General features: G+C 35.5%; 1 protein-coding gene across 1 annotated transcript; it reads left to right on the forward strand.

Moving 5' to 3' along the window:
• Window positions 1-2,633: 2,633 nt before the first annotated feature.
• Window positions 2,634-17,144, forward strand: LOC133728096 (putative disease resistance protein RGA3). The gene is made up of 20 exons (XM_062155507.1): window positions 2,634-5,563; window positions 9,491-9,588; window positions 9,844-9,886; window positions 10,024-10,139; window positions 11,411-11,507; window positions 11,802-11,867; window positions 11,987-12,053; window positions 12,156-12,290; window positions 12,622-12,747; window positions 12,949-13,086; window positions 13,200-13,311; window positions 13,455-13,549; window positions 13,652-13,737; window positions 13,816-13,937; window positions 14,096-14,345; window positions 14,438-14,731; window positions 15,808-15,931; window positions 16,353-16,429; window positions 16,587-16,654; window positions 16,771-17,144. The coding sequence occupies exons 1-4, from the start codon at window positions 2,634-2,636 to the stop codon at window positions 10,028-10,030; spliced, it is 3,078 nt and encodes a 1,025-aa protein (XP_062011491.1). The 3' UTR covers window positions 10,031-10,139; window positions 11,411-11,507; window positions 11,802-11,867; window positions 11,987-12,053; window positions 12,156-12,290; window positions 12,622-12,747; window positions 12,949-13,086; window positions 13,200-13,311; window positions 13,455-13,549; window positions 13,652-13,737; window positions 13,816-13,937; window positions 14,096-14,345; window positions 14,438-14,731; window positions 15,808-15,931; window positions 16,353-16,429; window positions 16,587-16,654; window positions 16,771-17,144.
• The last annotated feature ends 5,260 nt before the right edge of the window (window positions 17,145-22,404 follow it).

Consider the following 22,404-nt stretch of genomic DNA (forward strand, 5'->3'; position numbering starts at 1 on the left):
TTCAATGTCATTTTTCCAGAAACAGTTCAGGATGTTTTCTTCTCGTACAAGTTGTGCTTCTGTTGGATTCTGTTCATGGATGGAACGACATATGGGTTCAATATAATGAGCAGTTCTGGTTAGTTTATTATTTTATATCCATAAGTGTTGTATATACTTGCATATTTCTACATTCAACTACTGATTTTAGTTCTATCTTAAATATACCTATGGTAAGTTTGATAATCATGTTTTATTGGAGCAAATGAAAATGAGTTATCAAGAAAGGAAAAACAACTATAACTGTGTTACACTGGTATCCAATGATACTGCTAGTCAAAAAGAAAAAGAAAATAGATGGAGACTGTAAATTGTACAAAGGTGGATAGAGCTGGTCATAGTTCAAGGAATTGTTGCAGTATCAACTACACCCTCTACAACCTTCTAACTTGTTTTAGTAAATTATTATCACTACATTCCTAATATTTAACCCACTTGAATTATAAAAGCCCTTTTTGCATTTTATACCCATGGTAAACGATAGTTCCTGATAGCTAAACAGAGACAAAAAAAAAAAAAAAAAATTGTCCCTGTGATGAGACAGATGAGTATAAGGAAAGCTAAAAGAGAGGGAGTAATCAGGAGGATGTACTGTTGTGTTTTGTCAGAGCATTGTATATTCGAGTTATTCGAGTTCTACTTGATTAAATCTCAAATAATAAAGAAATTCGCAATCTTTTGTAAGACAGTGATTCATGCTCTTTAGATAACATATACTATCTTCTTGGCCAAAAAAGAGAAAACAAAGAAACAACCAGAGGCAATTTCAATGTTCCAGGTTCACATTAAATTGGTTTAAACTTTTATTTAATCTCAGAATCTGAGTCAATCCTAATTTCCAAAATTACACAGCTTTTTCATATTATGATTAGTCGTGTAACAATTTTAGTATATACTGGCTATAGTATGTAAAGATATGCAAATTCATTGTTGATATGATGGGCTTCATTATTTTGTAGTTATTACTTTATGTTATGCAGGTAAGTGGCAGCATTTTACAGTACCGATACCTTTTGGTATATTTTGTGTACTGCACATACCTCTGCTACAGTTCACTCGAAAGTGAGCCAAGGGAATAATATGCATGAGTGCAGTGGTCTCATGAAGCTGCAGTTTCCACTGGGATGCTTATCTTCGGTTTTCTTACCACTGTTCTATCTGTGGTTGGTTCTGCTGTCTGTGTTGGATCCAACTCTTCTGTCCCCACCGAGTTGTCCTCTTGTAGGTAATTCTTGACAGAACCTTTGAAACACTTGGTTTTAATGAAGATGATCTATTTTCCTATAATTCTCGGAGTAAGGTGTGCTTTAAAACTGACTTACAACTGGAGTTTTAGATTTTTGGACAACTGTCCTTGATTATTGTTTACTGACATTGAGACACTATATCAAGTTTTTTCTGTGCAAAAAATTAATTAACTTTTGTTGAATACCACTTGCATGGTGAAAATGCTGGGAAGCCAAGCCAGAAGAACATGAAGAAAATGAGAAAGCCAAGTCTGTGTCATATTCATATGCCTTCTTCCATATCATCTTCTCACTTGCAAGTATGTACTCGGCAATGCTTCTGACAGGGTGGTCAACCTCAGTTGGGGACTGGGGAGAGTGGGAAGTTGATTGACGTGGGGTGACCGTCCGTCTGGGTGAGGGTCATGACTAGTTGGGCAACTGCAAGTCTCTACATCTGGTCCCTTTTGGCTCCTATTCTGTTCCCTGAGAGGGAATTGTAAAATCCTGCCACCACCAAACTAGAGATAAGAAAAAAAATTTGCTCATGATCAATGTCCGAGCATGCATGCTTATTGTGTGTCATGTATATGCCTCTACTGTCCAAAAAAGAAAGAAACAAAAAGAAAGAAAACTGTTTGCTCTGTAAATAAAATGATTTGTGTTGACTCATGCTAAACAAAAGAGATTACAGACCAGAAAAAACAAAATGATTTGAATGCTTAGCATGTACAAGTTTATTGAATTCAGACTAATTCTTCCTTTCCGATTTATTGATTTAGGCAAGTTATACTTGTTGGCATTGGTAGGTAAAACACCCCTATAATCTTCGGATCTTATATTTAGTTCTAACCATGCACATAACATCGAAATTGAAACCCCCATTGGGAAGCTTAAGATGTAGTAAAGAATAGAAATATTATAAAGAAAAGTAAAGCATAGAAATATTATAAAGAAAAGTAAAGCATAATGACCAAGTGGGGGTTCTTGAGAAAGAAATTGCATGGAGTTTATCTAGCAATCTTCATATCTATTTGGTTGCTAACAAGTAAGGAATAAAGTGAAGAGAAAAATATTACAAACAAAGAATTATGTTCTCCCCAAGCATTCAAAAATTCTTTGCTTGTTAATGGTTAACCGCTTGTGTACGAAAAAATGGTGCTTAAATTGCCCACCAAGAGTTCTTCAAATCTCATTATATAAAGCTGGTTTTGGGGAGTAGCTATATTACCACCACCACATCATCTTGATTTCCTAGTTGTCATTTGCCTTTTGTGTATACACCAGAAAACCTTCCTACTTGGAACAAGTTCATTTTCTCCTTTCCTATTTTCGTTATCCTCTGTCAATCCATTTCCAAACCGCAAAATGTCTGAAGCACTTGTATCCTTCCTTGTAGAGCAGTTGGGTTCCATCATCTTCCAACAGGTGGAACAAAACGTGAGACTTGTTGTGAATGTCAAAAAAGAAGTAGCAATTCTTACCCTCAACCTCGAAACTATTCAAGCTGTGCTGGCGGATGCAGAGAGGAGGCAAGTGAAGGAGGCCAACGTGAGACGCTGGCTCAACAATCTAAAAGAAGTGTCGTACGAGATAGACGATGTGGTGGACGAGTGGAGCACTGAAATCCTGAAAAAACAAATCGAGAAACACGGTGAAAATGCTGTTGTACCTAAGAAGAAGGTATGTTTCTCTATTCCCTTCCATTGTCTTTGTAATGGACAAGTCACTCAGATAATTTTTCGTCGTGACATTGCTGTGAGGATAAAAGAGTTGAATGAGAAGTTAGCTTTGATTCATGAACAGCGAAGATTTTATAAGTTTCTCGAAAATGAAATAGAATTTGAGCAACATGAACGATTGAAAAGTTTTTCAATTGTCGATGAATCTGAGATATTTGGTAGAGACTACGAAAGGAATAAGCTAGTAAGCCAGTTAGTGAGTGAGCATAGTGAAGAAAGGAAGAAGCCTCTTGTCATATCTATTGTAGGTATGGGGGGGATAGGCAAAACAACTCTTGCCCAACTAGCCAATAATGATGAAAAGGTAAAGAATTGTTTTCATACAAGAATATGGGTTTGTGTCTCAGAACCATTTGTACAAATCACGGTTGCCAAAGCCATCCTTGAGGGTCTTAAAGTAAAATACCCAGAGTCAAATGAGTTAGAAACTTATCTTCAACTTATATATGACTCTATTAAGGACAAGAAGTTCCTTCTTGTTCTAGATGATGTCTGGGACTCAAACCATAGAAAGTGGGAGCCCTTCCTGACCACATTACATGGTGGTGCCTCAGGGAGTAGAATTTTGGTTACAACGCGAATAGCGCAGGTTGCTAGTGCAATGGGAACAACTAGTGACCACACAATCTATATGAAGGAGTTAGGTGAAGAAACTTGTCGGTCATTGTTCTATCACATTGCATTTTTTGATGGTGAAAGAAAAGAGTCTAAAAAGTTTGAAGATATTGGTAATGAAATTGTAAAGAGGTGCAAAGGCTTACCTCTTGCTGCGAAGACTTTGGGTAGTCTACTACGGTATAAGGACACAGTGCAAGAATGGGTAGATGTTTTGAATAGTAAGATATGGGAATTTGAAGAGGTTGAGCAACAAGTTTTCCAACCATTATTATTAAGTTACCATGATTTAGAACCGCAGTCCAAACGTTGTCTTTTGTATTGTGCTACATTTCCTAAAGATCATAAGATTGTCAAGGATGAGTTGATTGAGTTGTGGATGTCACAAGATTATTTGAAAGTGAAAGGGGGAAACAAAGAAGATAAAATAGTTGGTCAAAGGTGTTTTAAGAACTTAGTATTGCGGTCTTTTTTTCAAGATATTGAGAAAGATTATGAGGGGAATATTAAAAGTTGTAAAATGCACGACATCGTGCATGATTTTGTGCAATATTTAACCAAGGATGAATGCTTTAGTATGGTGGTTAAGGGTGCTAATGAGAGAATGGAGTTACCGGGTGATGAGGTCAGTCATTTGTCTTTAATGTTTGCACCTGAGGGTCCATTTCCTGTTTCTTCTCTCAACTGTAAGAGGTTGCGCACTCTCACAGCTTTTGAATCGAAACTTACTAGCATTGGCGTTGAGTTGATTTCGCAATCAAAAAGCCTTAGGACTTTGAATTTGAGTAAAAACTCGATTCGAGAAGTTCCAAAGGAGATTGGTGGATTGATACATTTGAGATATCTGGACTTGTCTCAAAACCGTGAACTGGAGGAATTGCCCGACAGTTTATGTGATTTATACAATCTGCAAACCTTGCGACTTGTTGAGTGCAGTGAACTTGTCAAATTTCCCGATGAAGAGGCAATGAGAAAGCTAACCAAGTTAAAGCATCTTTATGTTGAGTATTCCCCTCGTCTAAAATCAAAAGGGATAGGGAGGTTAACCGGTCTGCAAAAGCTAGATGTGTTTCATCTAAATGGTTATAGGGGTGAGGACAAAGAAGGGACGTTGAAGTTGCAAGATTTGAAAAACTTGAACCAACTTGAAGGGAGTCTTTACATTGCACACTTGGAGTCTGTGGAAGATGCGAGTGAGGGTGTAAAGGCATGTTTGAGTGAGAAACATCTCCTTCATCATCTGTTTCTAGATTTCTCATGTCATAATGGATGTTATAATCGGGGGAGAGAAGAAGGGACGGGCCAAAATGATAGAGAAATACTGAATGGGCTGCAACCACATGGAGATTTGGAATCATTGACCATCTGGAACTGCCAGCTGGCTACTTCTCCGTGTCCTGATTGGATCTTGTCTTTACATAATCTGACAAGGCTTGAGCTTATGTTTTTCCGTAATTGTGAGCTGCTTTCGGGTCCATTTGGGAGATTGCCGTCGCTTGAATCACTTGTATTTGACAGCATGGAGAAAGTGAAAAAGGTGGGAGTGGAGTTATTGGGAATTGAAGAAAGAGAATTACAATCATCCTCCTCCTCCTCGTCTTCTCTTATTTTATTCCCCAAATTGAAAAGCCTCTGGTTCTTGGATATGTACGACTGGGAAGAGTGGGAAGGAGTGGGAGGGGATTTTCAGAATAATATTACCATAATGCCCTCCCTATCTCGCTTGGAATTTTACAGCTGCTCCAAACTTGGTACGCTGCCCGACTTCCTGCGCAAGACACCACTACTAAAGACAGTGATCGTCAACTGGTGTCCAATTCTGGGTGATAAAGTCCGGGACAAAACAAGTGAGGAGTGGGCCAAGATTTCTCACGTCCCAGACATCCTAAGAGATGGAATTCTGATTTCAGGCGGCGAGTTGTTGAGTGGTCTTGTCTTCTAGTAAGATTTCAATTCAATGTTTCCATTAACTTTATATATATATGAATCGTATCGTATGGTTTTGTTATTTGATTTATGATTTTTTTATTTGTTTCATCAATCCAATATATTACGAATTATCCTTCAATGAATTTGATGTCCCGTATCCTTCAATGTCTCAGATATTCTTAGTGGTGCAATTGCAAAGCTCAATGCTCTTTCATCGTCCCCGGTATGTTTATCTATTTCTTCTTTCCAATATTACGAATTAGTCGTCAACCCAGTCTTCTGAATCGTGTTGGAAGAGTATTTGAATCGTGTTTTGAGTAGAATTTTCTGCATTTTTGGTTTTTGTGGAATAAAAAAGAATTCTAGTTGGATTTGATTGGTGCATTTCAAAGTTTCAGAATAATCTGCTTGACTATTTGGACCGTATAATGAGCAATTGACTAAAGCGGGGGGTTAAATAAGGGGATTGTTTGTTTACTTGCATATACTAGTTGTTGCATTTTGGTATCCAATTTCTGATCCATTGAAATTGTTCTGTTGGAGTGAGAGGGTAGTAATTTTATTTAATTTGCGTAACCGAGTTGCACTAAATGTAATACTTGGAAAGCTTCCATACTCTTGCAATATGGAAGAGTATTTCAAGAACCCAGTTGCACATATAAGGGGAAAGCAATGTTTATAATGTAGTTGTTATGAAATTCATTGGTATGTGTTTTTCCCCCTTTTACACCAAACACTCATTTGAAATCATCAAACCCACTTAAATCTTTATCTTGCATGCTTCTACTTGGACATACTTGCATTTTATGCCTAGTAAAAATTTTCTCAAGGGTTAGTGCTAATGAGAAATGAGTTGGTATAATACATTAGCAAAAGAATTGTTGCAGTCTGCTAAAAGCTACTGGATTTTATGTATAACTTATATAAACTTATCTGCAAATATATGTTTTCGTAGTCAGGCAGGCGACAAATCAAGCTGCAGGCTGTGAGCTTTCTTTCTTCCCTACAAATAGTAGCTGTTATATGTACTCTACAAACACTGCCGGACTTCCTGGGCGTTATACTTGACATGAGGTCACTTGAGCTTCTACCTCCTTTAGGGACATTGCCATTCCTTGAAGCGTTGGAAATACAGGTCAATGATAATGACATTGCCATACCAACTGGCCCTGACTAATGAGGAATTTAGAAATCTTTCTTACATCCCAAACATCCAAATTGATAATGACCTCTGACTATTGAGTGAGGAGCCAGCTTCTACCAATCTCATCCACTCTTATATTCAGGTAATTAAGCTCTTATTCATTAATCCTATGTATATTGATCTATTGTAGTGCAATGTTGCTCTTGTACTTTAACTTTCTATTGCTACTTGCTAGGCATCTATGGACTTACTAAAGACTTAATCATACATTAACTAGCAGTAATGGTCATCTGCAATTCTGTGATTCTTTTTTTTCAATTTACCTTGCTTTCATGTTTTGCATTGAGATTGAAAGCACACCTCTTTGCAGGGATTGGGAGGGTCAAGCCTCCAAGTTGTAATGGCTGGATTCCCTAAGACCGAATGCCCCCATCCTCAGGTACTCCTTAATGTAATGCCTCAAGGTTGTAATGGCTTTCAATTTTTTACTTCAGCTGGTGTAATTTTTCATTTACAATTATGTCAAACAGTTGGGCCTCTTTTTCCAAATCTCTTGGAACAAGCAGTGATTTTGCCAAGAGAATAGCCCTTGTGTATAGCTCATTGTTGTACAACTCTTATTGTAACATGATGAGCTTAATGCAGAGAAGCTTCTTATGTACTTTTCAAATTACAAAATATGGAACTATATTTGTCTAGCTGGTTAGTTACTAAATGTTAGGGACGCATATCTGCTTATGGAACTATATTTGTTTGGAACTGACCATCTTCAATTAGCTGACAATGTACCTATTGTACAGGAAATTGCTTTGGCTCCCACAGCAAGCTAAAAGCATTTACAATGGCATTGGAACTTCAAGCTGATGGTTGATATATCAAGTAGTTTACAATCAGGTCCTTACAATCAGTTCTTTTTGTGGTTTATTTCTCTGTCCTTGCCGGATCCTCTTCCGCTCTTCTATCCCCCAAGTTCACTTGGTAAGTCTTGACCAAACTTGTAGAACTTTTGACTTGTTTAATTGGAGATGACAAATTTGCGCCTGTACATGCTGCCAGGGAATATGTGCTTTGAAATTAAACTCACCTACAAGAACTTTGGTTTTCCGTTTAATTCTGAACAGTTTTTCCTCAATGTTCTTTTGCTCAAAAATATAATTTTTACCAAGAAAAGAAAGTTCATGAGAAGACTGTTGGAAATGAGTCCCTTGTACATTAATTAAAAATGCAGAATAATGCATGATTCTGCTAACTCGGGCAACTGAAACACACCTGCCAGCCATATTCCATCGTAAAGGAACTTTATTGCGTGCATTACTCTTGATGACACAAGTTATCTGTTGGCCATTTTTTTTTTTGGTCAACTATAATACTAAACAAATTAAAAAATTCTGAAGGCTATAAAATTCTGTATTAAACAAAAGTCTTTGCTCTTTTTGATTTTTTGTCCCAGAGAAATTGTTGGTAGTTGAATTTATATATCAAGCCAGATGTGCATTAAAAATAAATAAATAAATAAAATAAAATAAAATAATAAAACATAGGCCAAACACCCACTGGAAAGTCCTGTAATGATTAAGTCACTAGAGTGGCTACAGCAATTACCATAGCACACCCCATTCTGCATTTCTTAATTCATTTAATATAGTTCTTCCTTTGTCTTTTTGCTCTCATTCTGTTTCAAACTTACTTGCATCAAGAACATGGCTGAAGCTCTAGTTGACTTTCTCCAACAGTGTTTGGCTTCCATCACCCTTGACAAGGTTGAAAAAGAGCTGAGAGCGGTCGTAGGTGTTGACAAAGAAGCTGCAAACATCAACCACAATGCAGATTAGGACAAAATAAAGGTCAGTGCAGAACTAATGCTATAGGCTATAGATGAAAATAGAGCTATAATGTGCCTCTATCAGCTTGTTAGACCTGGCTTTTTTTTTTTTTTGGGTGGTAAATCAATGAAAATAGTAGATAAAATATCACCCAAAAAAATTGGACTTTAGTAATCAAATATTAACTAGCATTAGTAGGCTTCTGCTATTTTGTGATCATCTTTTCCACTTTAACGTGCTATTTTGAATTTATTATAAAATTTCGCAATGAGATTTTTCACCTCTTTGCAGGGATTGGGGAGGTCAACCCTCGAAGTTTTAATGACTGACTCCTTAAGACCAAATACCTTCAGCCTCAGCTACTCCTTAATGTAGTGCAGAATTTCCAGATATGAAAGTTCTAATAAAACTTTGGCTAGTGCGGAATCAATAATCTTCTTTTTATCCAGGATTCAAATTTACAACATGCTACAGGTACAGCTCAAATTGAAGCCTAAAGCATTTTGAATGGCATTGGAATTTTCAAGCTAATGAGAAGCTACTCTGGTAAGCTACATATTCTGTAGTAATTGGTATATTGTTCCTTCCCTGAAAATCTTCTATGTACATTAAAAGGTATTTTCTTTCAAATTTTACTTCATCGGGATGTGTAATATTTTATTTATAATTATTTCAATCATTCAGGCTTCCTTTTTCAATTCTTTTGGAACAAGGAGAAATATGCCAAGAGGATGGGCCTAGTGGACAGCTCATTGTAGTACAATTCATATTGTAACATGACGAGCTTAATGTATAAGATCTTCTTAAGTACTTTTGAAATTACAAAATATGGAACTTTATTTGTCTAGCTAATAAGTTACTTTCAGGTTATATATTCTAAGGATGCATATCTCCTATCATAAAACATGTTTTTTTTTTTTTTTTTCCTTTCATGGCTTCAGGCTAAGTCCTTGATTTTTCCCCAATATCCAGCAGGGTCGAAGATCTAATGCTTCTTCTGATGCTGGAACCCAGCTCCCTATCCAGTGGAGATGTCTTTATTATGTTGGCTTTATTTCTTCAAGATTTGGGTAAGTACAGTGCAGTGTGATTATAAGAATAGAAAATTGAATGATATAGTTCCTTTTCCGACATTTAATTTATTCATCCATTAACTTGAAATACTTAAAGTTCAGAAAGGCGGTTCTATGAATAGTAAAATTATGTAGTATGTAGTGGTTAAGTTTCTCTTTTGTTTAAGGCTATTAACAAATTAAGTTGATTGCTTGAGATGAGATTGATAGTTAAATGCAAGAAAGTGATAATATTTGGTTATGGAAATGCAGAAAGACTTGCAAGCAAACTCTTATGTGGAGGGAGAATAGGGAGGTCAGGTCTCTTTAGTTCTGATGATTGGAGTCCACTGACGAGATGATCCCCAACCGTCAGTACTCTTTGTGCTGTACTGAATAAAATTTCTAGTACCCCTTGGGTAGTTTGGAACTGACTGTCTTCATTTAATACAGCTTGTAGACTACAGAGGAATTCTTCACACAACCTCGTACTGTACTGCTCAGATTTAATCTAAAAGGATTTACAATGGCATTGAGACTTTCAAGCTGACGGGTGGATATATGCTTTGGTAAGCTGCACTGATCTTATCATAACTTGAGTTTCTTGGTTAGTAATTATGGCATGCATTGGTGTGGAAGTACATTTTGTGAGTTAAATTTGAAATTGCAAGCGACTTATTTTTCTGAAGATGCATTCAAGTCTATTTCTTCATAAATATTCCTCTATATAAACAGCTGCTTATTATATTGTATTAAGATTGTTAACTTTCAAATACTCTATGCATTGTTAGACAGTGAGGAAACAACAAATAGATATTTAGAGATACACATTTAAGATTTTGCAATTACAAACATTGGTAGTTTCAACTGTACATGTTTGATCAATTGCAAATATTAGTATATTCTTATCCAGGTCAAACTGAAGTCATTTGCATTTTTCTATTGCAATCCAATCAATTTCAGGTGATGTCATCATAAGATCATTCAACTGTAGTCCAGCTAGAGAAATTGAATCATCTGCAAAACAGCATTTTTATTTCAGAGGTTTATCTAACAATGAGAAAAAAAAAAAAAAATCCTGCCACCACCAAACTAGAGATAAGAAAAAAAATTTGCTGATGATCAATGTCCGAGCATGCTTATTGTGTGTAATGTATATGCCTCTAGAAAGAAAAAAAAGGAAAGAAAACTGTTTGCTCTGTAAATAAAATGATTTGTGTTGACTCATGCTAAACAAAAGAGATTACAGACCAGAAAAAACAAAATGATTTGAATGCTTAGCATGTACAAGTTTATTGAATTCAGACTAATTCTTCCTTTCCGATTTATTGATTTAGGCAAGTTATACTTGTTGGCATTGGTAGGTGAAACACTCTCCTATAATCTTCGGATCTTATATTTAGTTCTAACCATGAACAGAATAAACCAACATCGAAATTGAAACCCCCATAGGGAAGCTTAAGATGCAGTAAAGAATAGAAATATTATAAAGAAAAGTAAAGCATAGAAATATTATAAAGAAAAGTAAAGCATAGTGACCAAGTGGGGGTTCTTGAGAAAGAAATTGCATGGAGTTTATCTAGCAATCTTCATATCTATTTGGTTGCTAACAAGTAAGGAATAAAGTGGAGAAAAATGTTACAAACAAAGAATTATGTTCTCCCTTAGCATTCAAAAATTCTTTGCTTGTTAATGGTTAACCGCTTGTGTACAAAAAAAATGATGCAAGAATTATGTTCTCCCTTAGCATTCAATATTTTTTAGGAAACATTCAAAAATTTGTTTCATATTTCAATGAGTTTCAATTAACTTAATATGTATCTCATGGTTTTTTCTCAAGGGATATCCAATAATATACATATGTCTCATGCACGGTCCACAAGCTAGGTCGACTACTGATTGATGACAACCTCTGCCACTTCTTCACTTCTCTTCCAGTAAGATTTCTCATCTCCCATATTCAAATATCCTATAAACTCAATTCGATCAATGTTTGCATCAGATGGATAATTGGAAATAGGCATATAAACTTAATTTATCGGATGGTGCTCTTGTACTTTAACTTTCAATTGCTACTTGCTAGGCATATGTGGACTTACTAAAGACTTAATCATACATTAACTAGCATTAATGGTCATCTGCAATTCTGTGATTCTTTTTTTTATTTTAATTTTCTTTTATGTTTTTATTATAAAACTTTGCATTGAGATTGAAAGCAGACCTCGTTGCAGGGATTGAAAGCACACCTCAAAGTTGTAATGGCTGGATTCCCCAAGACCGGATGCCCCCATCCTTAGGTACTCCTTAATGTAGTGCAGAATTTTCAGATACAATATTCACGATAAATCTTTCGGTAGTGTGGAATTAATATCTTCTTTTACTTCACATGCAAAACCACAACATGCTACGTGTACAGCTCAAATACTGAAGCTTAAAGCATTTCAAATGGAATTGAAATTTTCAAGTTGATGAGATTTACTCTGGTAAGCTACATACATCTGTAATAACTGAACTCTTGTTTATTATGTATTCTGTTGATTGATCTATTTATCTCATATTCATATCTTCTATGTAAGGGGAAACAGATTTTACTGTCACTACTAGCTAGGCGTGATATTACCAACGAAGCAATCCAAGTGGTGACCTGCAAGTTGCAAGGCAGTCAACCTACATTTTCTGAATTAATTATCCCCCTCGAAATCTTCTATGAAGATTAAAGGGTATTTGCTTTTAATTTACTTCAGCTGGTGTAATTTTTCATTTACAATTATGTCAAACCGTTGGGCCTCTTTTTCCAAATCTCTTGGAACAAGCAGAGATTTTCCAAGAGAATAACTCTACTGTACAGCTCATTGTTGTACAACGCTTATTGTAACATGATGAGCTTAATGCAGAAGAGCTTCTTATGTACTTTCCAAATTACAAAATATGGAACTATATTTGTCTAGCTAGTTAGTTACTAAATGTTAGGGACGCATATCTGCTCATAATTTAAAAGATGTGGTTTCTTTCATGGCTTCAGACTGAGTTCTGTTTTCACACAATTGACAGAATAATCCACGCAAAACACTGCAGAGGTAGAGATATCCTCTGGTGCTGAAACTGATGATGCTGAAACCCAACTTCCTGTCAAGTGTGGATGTCTTTACCCAGTTGGCTTGATTTCTTCAAGTTCAGGTTAGTATAGAGCAGTGTGATAATAAGAATTGAAAATTTAATTGTCAACTATAGTTTTTCTTACAAAGTCTAAAGCATTTATCCATTCAAACTTGAAATACTTGAAGCTCAGAAAGGAACTTCTATGATTAGTAAAGACATGCATGTCTGCAGTAGTCTAATGTTTCTTTCAACTCTTTGGAGCTATACATCAAGTTTCAGGAATGAGAAGTCATGGAGATAATAATATTGGTTATGGAAATAGCAGAAAGGATTGCAAGTACTCTTCCATGGAGTAAATGGCAAGGTCAGGTCTTTAAATTTCTGATGATTGGAGTCGATGGACAACCGGACCCTTAGGTACTCTTTTATGTTGAGCAAATTTCTAGATACAAAATTTTCCACTACCCTTAGGTTGTTTGGAACTGATCGTCTTCAATTAACTCATGACAATGCATGTATCTATTGTACAGGAAATTGCTTTGGCTCCCACAGCAAGCTAAAAGCATTTACAATGGCATAGGAACTTCAAGCTGATGGGTTGATATATCAAGTAGTTTATAATCAGGTTCTTACCAACACCAGGTACTTGCTCTTCACCTATATCAAGTAGTTTCTCGTCAGTTTTCCTTTGTAATCTTTTAGAAGCACTTGATTAGTTACTATATGGTTATATGATCCCTGTTGCCATGTGATACTCTTAACTTTAATCAATTAATATTTTTGAGGTATGAGAGAGAATTTAAGAATGGATGTGACCCTGAATTCCATTCCATGGAAACACTCTGGGGATGACTCTAGATGGCTGGTAAACATCAAACAGGTAATGTTTGACAAAGGATAACATAGAAGATTAACAGTTCGTTGAATGCTCCATAATAACATAAAGCAGCCAAGGCATATGTTTGACTGTCTGCACTTGCAGTTATTTCAGAAAGGTTTGGGAGGTTGTGACCATGAGCTCTCATGCAAGGAAGTTCAACATCAGATATTTTCTTCGGTTGTACCTAGGTTGTGCTTCTGTCTGTTCAACTTCTGTCTTCATTGTTTATATAGCTATATCACTCTTTGTTTTATCTCTCTTTGTAGGAATGTTATAATCTACTTAAGGCGACCAGTTGGTAGTGAAATTGATAGTAAAATCATTCATCATGTGGATATTGCTTCTGGCTTGTACCCTATACTGTTCTGTTATCCATTCTCGCTAGAAAGTAAGAACGAATGGTCTCATTTTTGTAATAATGTCAAATCTGTCAGAGTCCATCCTAATAAATCCAGCTAGAACAATACTTCCATTTCTGAGATGTTGTGTTTATAAGAAATTATGTGTGTGGACATGAAATTGATGTGGTGTTGGTTATTGATGTAGGGATTAATCATTTTCATCAGACACCTGACAGGGAGTGGTTTAAAACTGAGGCTGTTCTTCGTTTTAGCTTGGGAAACTTTCTGTTCTTCACCATCCTGTCAGTTGTGATGATTGGTGTGATGAGTCAAAAGGATCCCCGTGATAGTATCCACTATCCACCATGGTGGATGGATGATGAAAGCTACTTACTGGTTCCTTTTGGTGATCTTCTCATTGTTTTTCATACCAAACGGGATTATTAGTTTCTATGGTAAGCACTGTTTATACCTTTTCTTTATCTTCATCTTTCAAGCATAATGAATTGCATTGTTTAGGACACTGGATTTGTACAATTTCCTGTAGGAACTTTTGGCTATTAGCAGTGTTTGGATGAGGGATGATATGGGGGGAGATGACATTTTGGTGGGACTAAAAATCCCACGTGGAAAATCCCTCGTTTGGTAATTAAATAGGGAGGGACTTAAATTATGAGGGATTGTAGGAGAGGATAATCAGACGGGATTTGTCTTAATAGATCTCCCACCTTCGAGTTCCGCTTCTAGAGGTGTTATTCTGAAGTTCCACAGCGCGAAGAAGACGACTACGCATCGGCCTTGATTTCTGGCTCTCTCTTCTTCTTGCATCGCTGTTCTCCAGGTTTGATCTCCACCTTGGGTTTTCGTTTCTCCTTGTATTAAAGGGTTTGATGGTTGAGTTTTGGATATTTTCATCTCTAATTTGATCGATCCATGGTTAGGTGTTAGTATACATGACAATTCTTCATCTGCGTTTATGATATTGTTATCTAGTTTGATTTCATTGGCTGCTGGCTCGTGTTTCTTCATTATGGTTTCTATAATTTCTACAACTGGGTAAGCTGCAAATGCCTCATTTTGGGTTTGGGTTTTTGGACAACTGTTTCTGACTAGGAATATGTTTGTGTGTGTAATTAAGAATGCATATTAAACACCGAATCTCATAAATCAGTATCTGTGATGGAGTTGTTTTTTAAGTGAAAGACTGTTGTTGCTTCATAGATACTTCCCAATGTAAAAGACAAAAATTTATATACAAAAGCATATTGAACACTTCCTCAGTGCTGCTATTGCATCATACATGATTGCATATTAATTGTATGCAATGTTAGTTTGAAACTCCAGTTTTGTTTATCTAGAGACCAATGTCAATTTAGTTTATCCCCTCAAAGGTTTCCCACTAAACCTGGTTAGGAATTCATTTTTCGCTTGATTGTGTTTTCATTTTTTTGCTTCTATCTCTTTCTTTTTCTTTTATATTTTGTTTTGTTCTTCCCCCCCCCCCCCCCCCCCCCCGCTTAAGTTTCTGTACCACATCATCTGAACTCATTGCGTCCCCATCAGGCAGGCTAGGTAAGATATATTGGGTCTTATACTATGAGCTGTTTATGTCTTTATCAACCTGCCTTACTTCAGAACTTTGCTTATTGATCTCAAGGTGTCATTTGAGTTGGTGCCAACAGGTTTCATGTTTCTTTGACAAACTTTTTTCTTGAAAGTTTTCCTGTCATTATATGGACTTACCGACAGATTGAAAATTTGTTTGTTGCAATATTGATTTGAAAGTTTTCCTCTTGTTTGGAAAGTGATTATAATTTCCTTTAAACGACTGGGACTGTGACTATGCTTTTAACAAACTGCCATGTGGATTTAATGTCACGAAATTGTTTGTGACCATTTTTTGACTTTCTTGTTCAGGAGGAGAGAAGAAGCACAGGCACTTCTGAAGGAGTCCCTTGAATCGTTGGAGGACATCGGTGCATCTCTTATGTTGAAATAGTGAGTGCTCAGCCTCAAAACCAGAATAAGAAGGGAAAATAAGGTCTCTCTCACTCTCTGTAAATCATGCTTATTTACATGCTCTTTTTGTGTCTGTCACTGATGACTTTCTTATTTACATACTGATTTTTTGCTTTAGCTTGATTAATAGAACTTGGTTCTGTTACACATTTGATGGCATCTTATCATGGTTTCAGCTTTGTTGTTCTATAGTTAAATACCCTGTATGTACTTTCTGGATTGCTATTCTAGATTAGGACATTAATAGAGAGACAATCCTAATTATTTCTAAGTTGCTATTGTAACTCTAGATTTGTTCAGTGGATAATGATTTTATATTGCACTGAGTAACAATCGGTTGGGATGTAGTGATATCCATACATTTCTGAAAAAAGATAGTACTGCTGTCTAGATTTTGGTTTAAATGCTTTTCAGTTTCTGAGTTCATTCTCGATGTCCTACAGGTTTACCCTACGCATAAGTGGAAAAGCAAGAATATATTTTGTGAAGCAGTGCTGAATGAGGAAGTCTGAAATGATGGGTATGCATAATTCAATCAAACGTATAATCAAGAAAAAGAACTAGAAGTCATGTATAAACAGAGAATTCTCGAGTAGATAGCTGAAATGTGTTAATGAAAACATTTCTATTAATATTGTTTAGATTACTTACTCAAACCTTTCATTCTGTATTTGTAGGTTGTGGAGCCCATAGTTCCAGTTATTTTTCAACACACAAAGGCAACTAGTTCCATATAGAGAAACAGGTTAGCAGCCTCTCAAATTTATATTTATACATGTCTTGCTTTCTTTAATTATTACCTTGAAAATTCATGGTACTAGAACGCTAAATATTTTGTTATCTTGTGGGTTTATCTCATAGGAATTTAGGATGGATCTTTGTCGTAAGCGTGCTTGAGAAGAGGAGGAGGAGGTGGTGGAGGAAGAAGAAATCAATGAAGAGGAGATTAGCACTGTTGAAGCCACTAATGAGTGGACTGTATTTCGTGATCAATTGACGATGGATTTGTTTGCTGACTATAAAAAATTCAAAGGCATCGAGCTCAACAAGCGCAGCAAGAACAAGGAGACCTTGCAAATGTTCCATGATTTCAAAGTTCTGTTGTGATATTTACTATTTAGGATGTTATCACTATAATGTTATTAAAATGTTTGACATTTTAAGTCTATGAATTCAAGCCAGACCAAAATCGAATTGTGACTGAAATTTCAATTGTTGCATTTTTCAAATTTCTAGCGGTTTTCATGATTTTTTCATTTTAATGGAAGGTTTGGAATTAATTGGTGAATCACAAATTTTTCTTGTTTTATATCTACGAGCAATGGTACCCGCGTTTTGCTGCGGAATTTGTTGTTTGTAATCATTTACAATAATGAAAGATATAATTGAAAATGACTTTATTATTGATCAAACTGATAAAATACCATATATATTACATCAATTGCAATAGTATTTTTGTGAAGAGACACAAACTGTTCCCAATTGAATTGCTCTAGAAAGTACTTCCATATCATCTGATTCCTCCAAGCCTTTGATTTCCATTACCACATTGTTCTGTTATAGAATATGTATCCCTCTGGACAATCACCTTTCTGTTTTAGCTGTGCAACAGTTGCATCCAGCGGCATTAGCAGTACCTCACCTGGACGAAACTCCCTCTTGAATTCAATTTTCTTATGAGTCAGACTTGATTTGGCAAACCAAAGTCAGTAACTGCTCTTTCTCATCCCCAAATGGATACTCCTTTACAAAGTACTTAGGGGCCAAGAAGAAGCCTCCGCTTAATATCTCGATGCATCAACTTTGGTTCAATGGCGTTGTGTAAATAATCAAGACTGCAAAAAGCATATCTTGTGACTTGTTGAATAAGAACACGTTGGCATCAAAGGCAAAGTGAGATATATATCTATGGTGACGAATACCTTCATTAAGTTACTGCTCCAAGTTTCCATTGTTGACATACATGTAGTATATCTGAGATAAACAGCGCAATACCACGCTTTGCTGCGGGTGGTATAAATGCATTCTAGTCATATAACAATTGTAAATTGCTTTTTGCCTAACTGAACTAACAACTAACAAAAATCAACGAAAAGGATTCAAATAAGAAACCAACCCAAAATCAGAAAAGAACATTCACAGGTTAAATATTTCTGCCTCACTTCTAAATGCATTGTGTCACATTCTCACTTCACATTCAGTGAAGATGACAGCTCTTTTCAACCGATCCAATCGTTCATAAGTGAAAATTTTCATGTTAGGCACCTTCTTTTCCAAGCTCTTTAAAACCTAGCTCTTCTTGATTGTGTATAGTCCAAGATGGGGAAGCACACGATTTCATTGAAACTGGTTCATTACACTCACTGTCCAATTCACCACCAAGGCAAGGAAAAAATATCCTTTCCTGATCAATGAAAGCAAAGGAGATTAGTATTCATCATGGCACTGCATTTGACTTCAATATAGAGGAAATTAATATTAGTACAATTAAGTGTGGTACCTCAACGTGTGTTGGGGTTGGGTATTCAATCATTGATTCAAGTAGTTGAGAAGCTACAAATACTTGATTGTTTAGCCGCCCACACACGTACGTGAGTTATTTTCTGTTGGACTATTGGAATCTGTTTGAGTGGGATTTCAACTCCAAGATCAACATGAATGGCTTCGAAGCTCTCAATTTTCACCAAAACTCTAATAGATCTGCAAACAATCCCAATAGATAAAATCAATTTTATATAAATAGAAAGCATAGATCTTTCAAGATTAAAGAAAGCTATACATTAGCTGCTACATAATAGAAAGCACAGGCGTATTCCCAACAAAAAAAAAAATTATAGAATTTTTTCTCCCTCTTCTCCTCTATGCAAAAATATGATACCAAGTATAAGCTGATTTGTTATACCACACCTTCATTCTTAACAACTCATGGTCTTGGACAGGAAGGGAAGATCTCCACCAGGGTATAACCCCCTTCAACTGTGATGATAGCAGCTTGGACTGCAGGGAAATTATTTAAACCTTCTTAAATGTATGCACTGAAGTCTCATGGGCTTTAAACATACTACTCAAAACAAATTGAAATAAATCCACCAAAAGAGAATCAATATTCAGTACATTTATCTAGTGTTCGTACAAAACCTCATTGTTAATTTCATATATTGGCAATCAGATCACTCCAGCTCTTCCAATTCGTCAAACTGCATAAAAATTAGAGAACAAAGAACAATATTTTTTTAGTATAGTAATCGACCAAACTGATGCAGCAGCTTTCTTTACATGCATAAATGATATACAATTACCTCAGTAGTAGGAAAAGAGCCAGATATGTAATTACTAAAAGATAAATTTGTGCTGCTTAGACTTAAAATTGCAATGATAAGCATAGACTTTGTACCTCATCAAGATCAGTTAATCTTCTCTCCAAAGTAAAAGTATTCCTGTTTAGCCCCAACCTTTGAAATTCAGCTTCAAATTCTGCCTCTATTTTACTCATCGAATCTGAACTTATACGAACTCTACCATCATACTTGGTTCATTTTCTGTTCAGGAGATTTGTTCTAATTCGAATATCAGTAACAATCATCCTGTGATCCTCTGGTGTGCTGTTCCAAACAATAACCTCCTAACAAAAAAAATAAAAATAGGAGAAGTTGAATGAATCTGAAAAGCATTTAGCTAACGTTTTCTTTAAAATATATATGAAGCCACAGCTATGATTCTTTATACTGGAAGATACGTATCTATGTGATTCTTTAACAGGTGTGTGAACCTATAGCTCTTAAGGAAGCATGAGTTGCTGCAAGAACAGTTTGAAGGATCTTCCAAGTGATTACTCCTCAATATAAGAAACTCAAATCAGTTCGTGTACTATGGGTGACTGTCAATGAAAGGTTATTTTATAGTAGGATGTACCATTATGAGAAACGCAGATTGTAATAACCATAAAAAATGACAGAAGAAAATCAAAGAAAGATAGGAGATTAGAAGAATAAAGACTTGGTCTTCCCATATTTGGAGCATCATTCGTTCAAAGATGCAAGGGTCAGTCTTAGAATCAAAATCTTTATTTTTATTCTATTTGGACCTGGGACGACAACCTCATTGAATGATAACCATATTTTCATATGATTTTCCATTTCTGACATGTACAGACAACATGTTGGATCTTGTATCTATTTTTCTATTTCGTAAGTAAATAGATCAAATCTATACAAACTAATCCGAAAGTGGCAAACCCAAAAGATTTTGAAACAGCTAAACATAAAATCTATCAAATCCATCAGTTTTTATAATATTTGAAACAACTATACTCTGTGTTTCAATGCAATTAAAAACAGAAACATAAATTAATCACAAATTCAGAAATAGAAATTTAAGTAAGAAAGAACTCACAACTCACAAATTAAAAAGCAAATTGGCTCAGAGACAACTAACCTCGTACTCAGATGATGAGGTGACAATCTCCTTTTGTGAATATCAGATATCTCTCTCTCTATGTCTTTGTGCAAAGCAAAGCAAACAATCACAGCTAATCTCTCTATTTCTGTGTGGATCGTTCATGATAAGTGATCGAATTGAAATGGATCAAAATACCTGAAAATATAACCAAAGACAGCACAGCTTAGTGGAAGTTGAAACATGAAGCTAAGTAACTAAATTTTTATTTTTTATGATGTAAGACATACGATCGATGTACAATTAAGCTAAACGCATAAGAATTCAGTCAGTATCTAAGCTATCAGTATCATTATTGCCTTCACTTCAAATTAAACGTCAAACAATTACATCCACTGGAAAGACAATAGGAAAATGGACAACCATATACTGGTAACCCCAAAATCATATAGCTAAAGCTTGTCCCAATCTCCAGTTTCTCTTTCTAAAGCACCAACACAAACAAAACAAAAGAAATAACTATACTCTATAATATTTGAAACAACTATACTCTTTGTTTCAATGCAATTAAAAACAGAAACATAAATTAATTCCCCACATTAATTGACCAATGACCAACCAAAACAGAAATAAGATGAATTAAAAACAGAAACATAAATTAATCACAAATTCAGATGTAGAAATTAAAAAAAGAAAGAACTTACTCACAAATTAAAAAGCAAATTGGCTCAGAGACAACTAACCTCGTACTGAGATGATGAGGTCAGATTCTCCTTTTCTGAATATCAGCTATCTCTCTCTGTCTTTGTGCAAAGGAAAGCAAACAATCACAGCCGATCTCTATTTCTCTGTTTAGCCAACACAAACAAAACAAAAGGCGCAAGCAAGAAATATAAAACAAAATGCCTCACCCTTGATTTTAAACTCTAGAGCTTTGACAGTTTAGCTGCTGATCCGTTTTAAACCTGCAGAAAAGAGGTCGGTCAGCTACAACCTTTGGTACTTCGTAATACAATTGGGGTATACTGTCTTTTACGTACAGAAATAAATTGAAAGTATTTTGTGAATTAAACAAAAAAGAATGAATCAGTGGTATCATTGCAAATTGAAAGAGGAGATCCAATTAAATGTGCTGCTATCTAAGCATTTGCAGTACCCAACCAAACAAAAAAAAAATTAACAAACAAAAAACAATAACAACAACAACAACAGAGCTGAAGGATAGAAGTTTTTAACAGTGGGATCCTTGTCTAAATATGAAAAGAGAAGAAAAGAAGAAAAGAAGAAACAGAGAAGAATGAATATGTTCTGATATACATAACACAAAAGAAGGCTTAATTAACAAACTGCAAGCAAAGTTCTTCATACTCAGCTTAAGAACACAAAGGAAGAAAACCAAAACAATCAAAATGTTCAATGAAGATAAAGAAGTTTGGCACTTCAAAAAGCCTGTCAACTCACAAATACCAAAAGCTTAAATCTTGTCCTCCTTTTTGCCTTTTTGTCCCTTTCGAAAAAAAGAAGAAAGAATTTAGAAACTCTATCTGTATTACAGATTGGAAATGTAGCAACAAACAAACATATAAGCCAATGAATAAAACAAACATTGTAAACAGAAAAACAAATCAAACCAAATCGAAAGTCAAAACATCAAGAAGTAAAGGAATATGTAGCCTGCATCAACCATCAGAGCCCCATAAACAGAAAAATGAACCACTGAAAAATTTTACCTGCAGTCAACAGTGATGTCGATTCAATGTCTGCAGAATCCGTAATTTGTTGCCTCAGTTTTCCTACAGCAGACCTGCATAAATAGACAAATAAGATATATTATAACAATTATCAATTGTTTATTGGCTCCAATCAAGATTGTTGAAATAAACATGGTGTTTTAAGGCAACTACTGCTGAAAACGCATTCCTACAATTATTTCTACATTTTGGGAGTTTGGTGTAGAACTTGAATTGTTAAATTAGAAAGCTGACATTTTAATTTCCAAAATTTTGAATGTTAACTATCTTTGTTCCACACCACCATACAGCAACGAACAACTTTCTAGAGTAAAAAGACCATATGCATTTTCAGGGATTAATAATGATT

The sequence above is a fragment of the Rosa rugosa genome, chromosome 1 (genome assembly GCF_958449725.1).
Source record: "Rosa rugosa chromosome 1, drRosRugo1.1, whole genome shotgun sequence".
Classification (NCBI taxonomy): Eukaryota; Viridiplantae; Streptophyta; class Magnoliopsida; order Rosales; family Rosaceae; genus Rosa; species Rosa rugosa.

Excerpts from the sequence above, each read along its gene's own strand:
- LOC133728096 (XM_062155507.1), top strand. The coding sequence starts at position 2,634 with ATGTCTGAAGCACTTGTATCCTTCCTTGTAGAGCAGTTGGGTTCCATC. Across the intron at positions 5,564-9,490 it reads TTGAGTGGTCTTGTCTTCTA|CAGGGTCGAAGATCTAATGC; the intron begins GTAAGATTTCAA and ends CCCAATATCCAG. Across the intron at positions 9,589-9,843 it reads TTTATTTCTTCAAGATTTGG|AAAGACTTGCAAGCAAACTC; the intron begins GTAAGTACAGTG and ends ATGGAAATGCAG.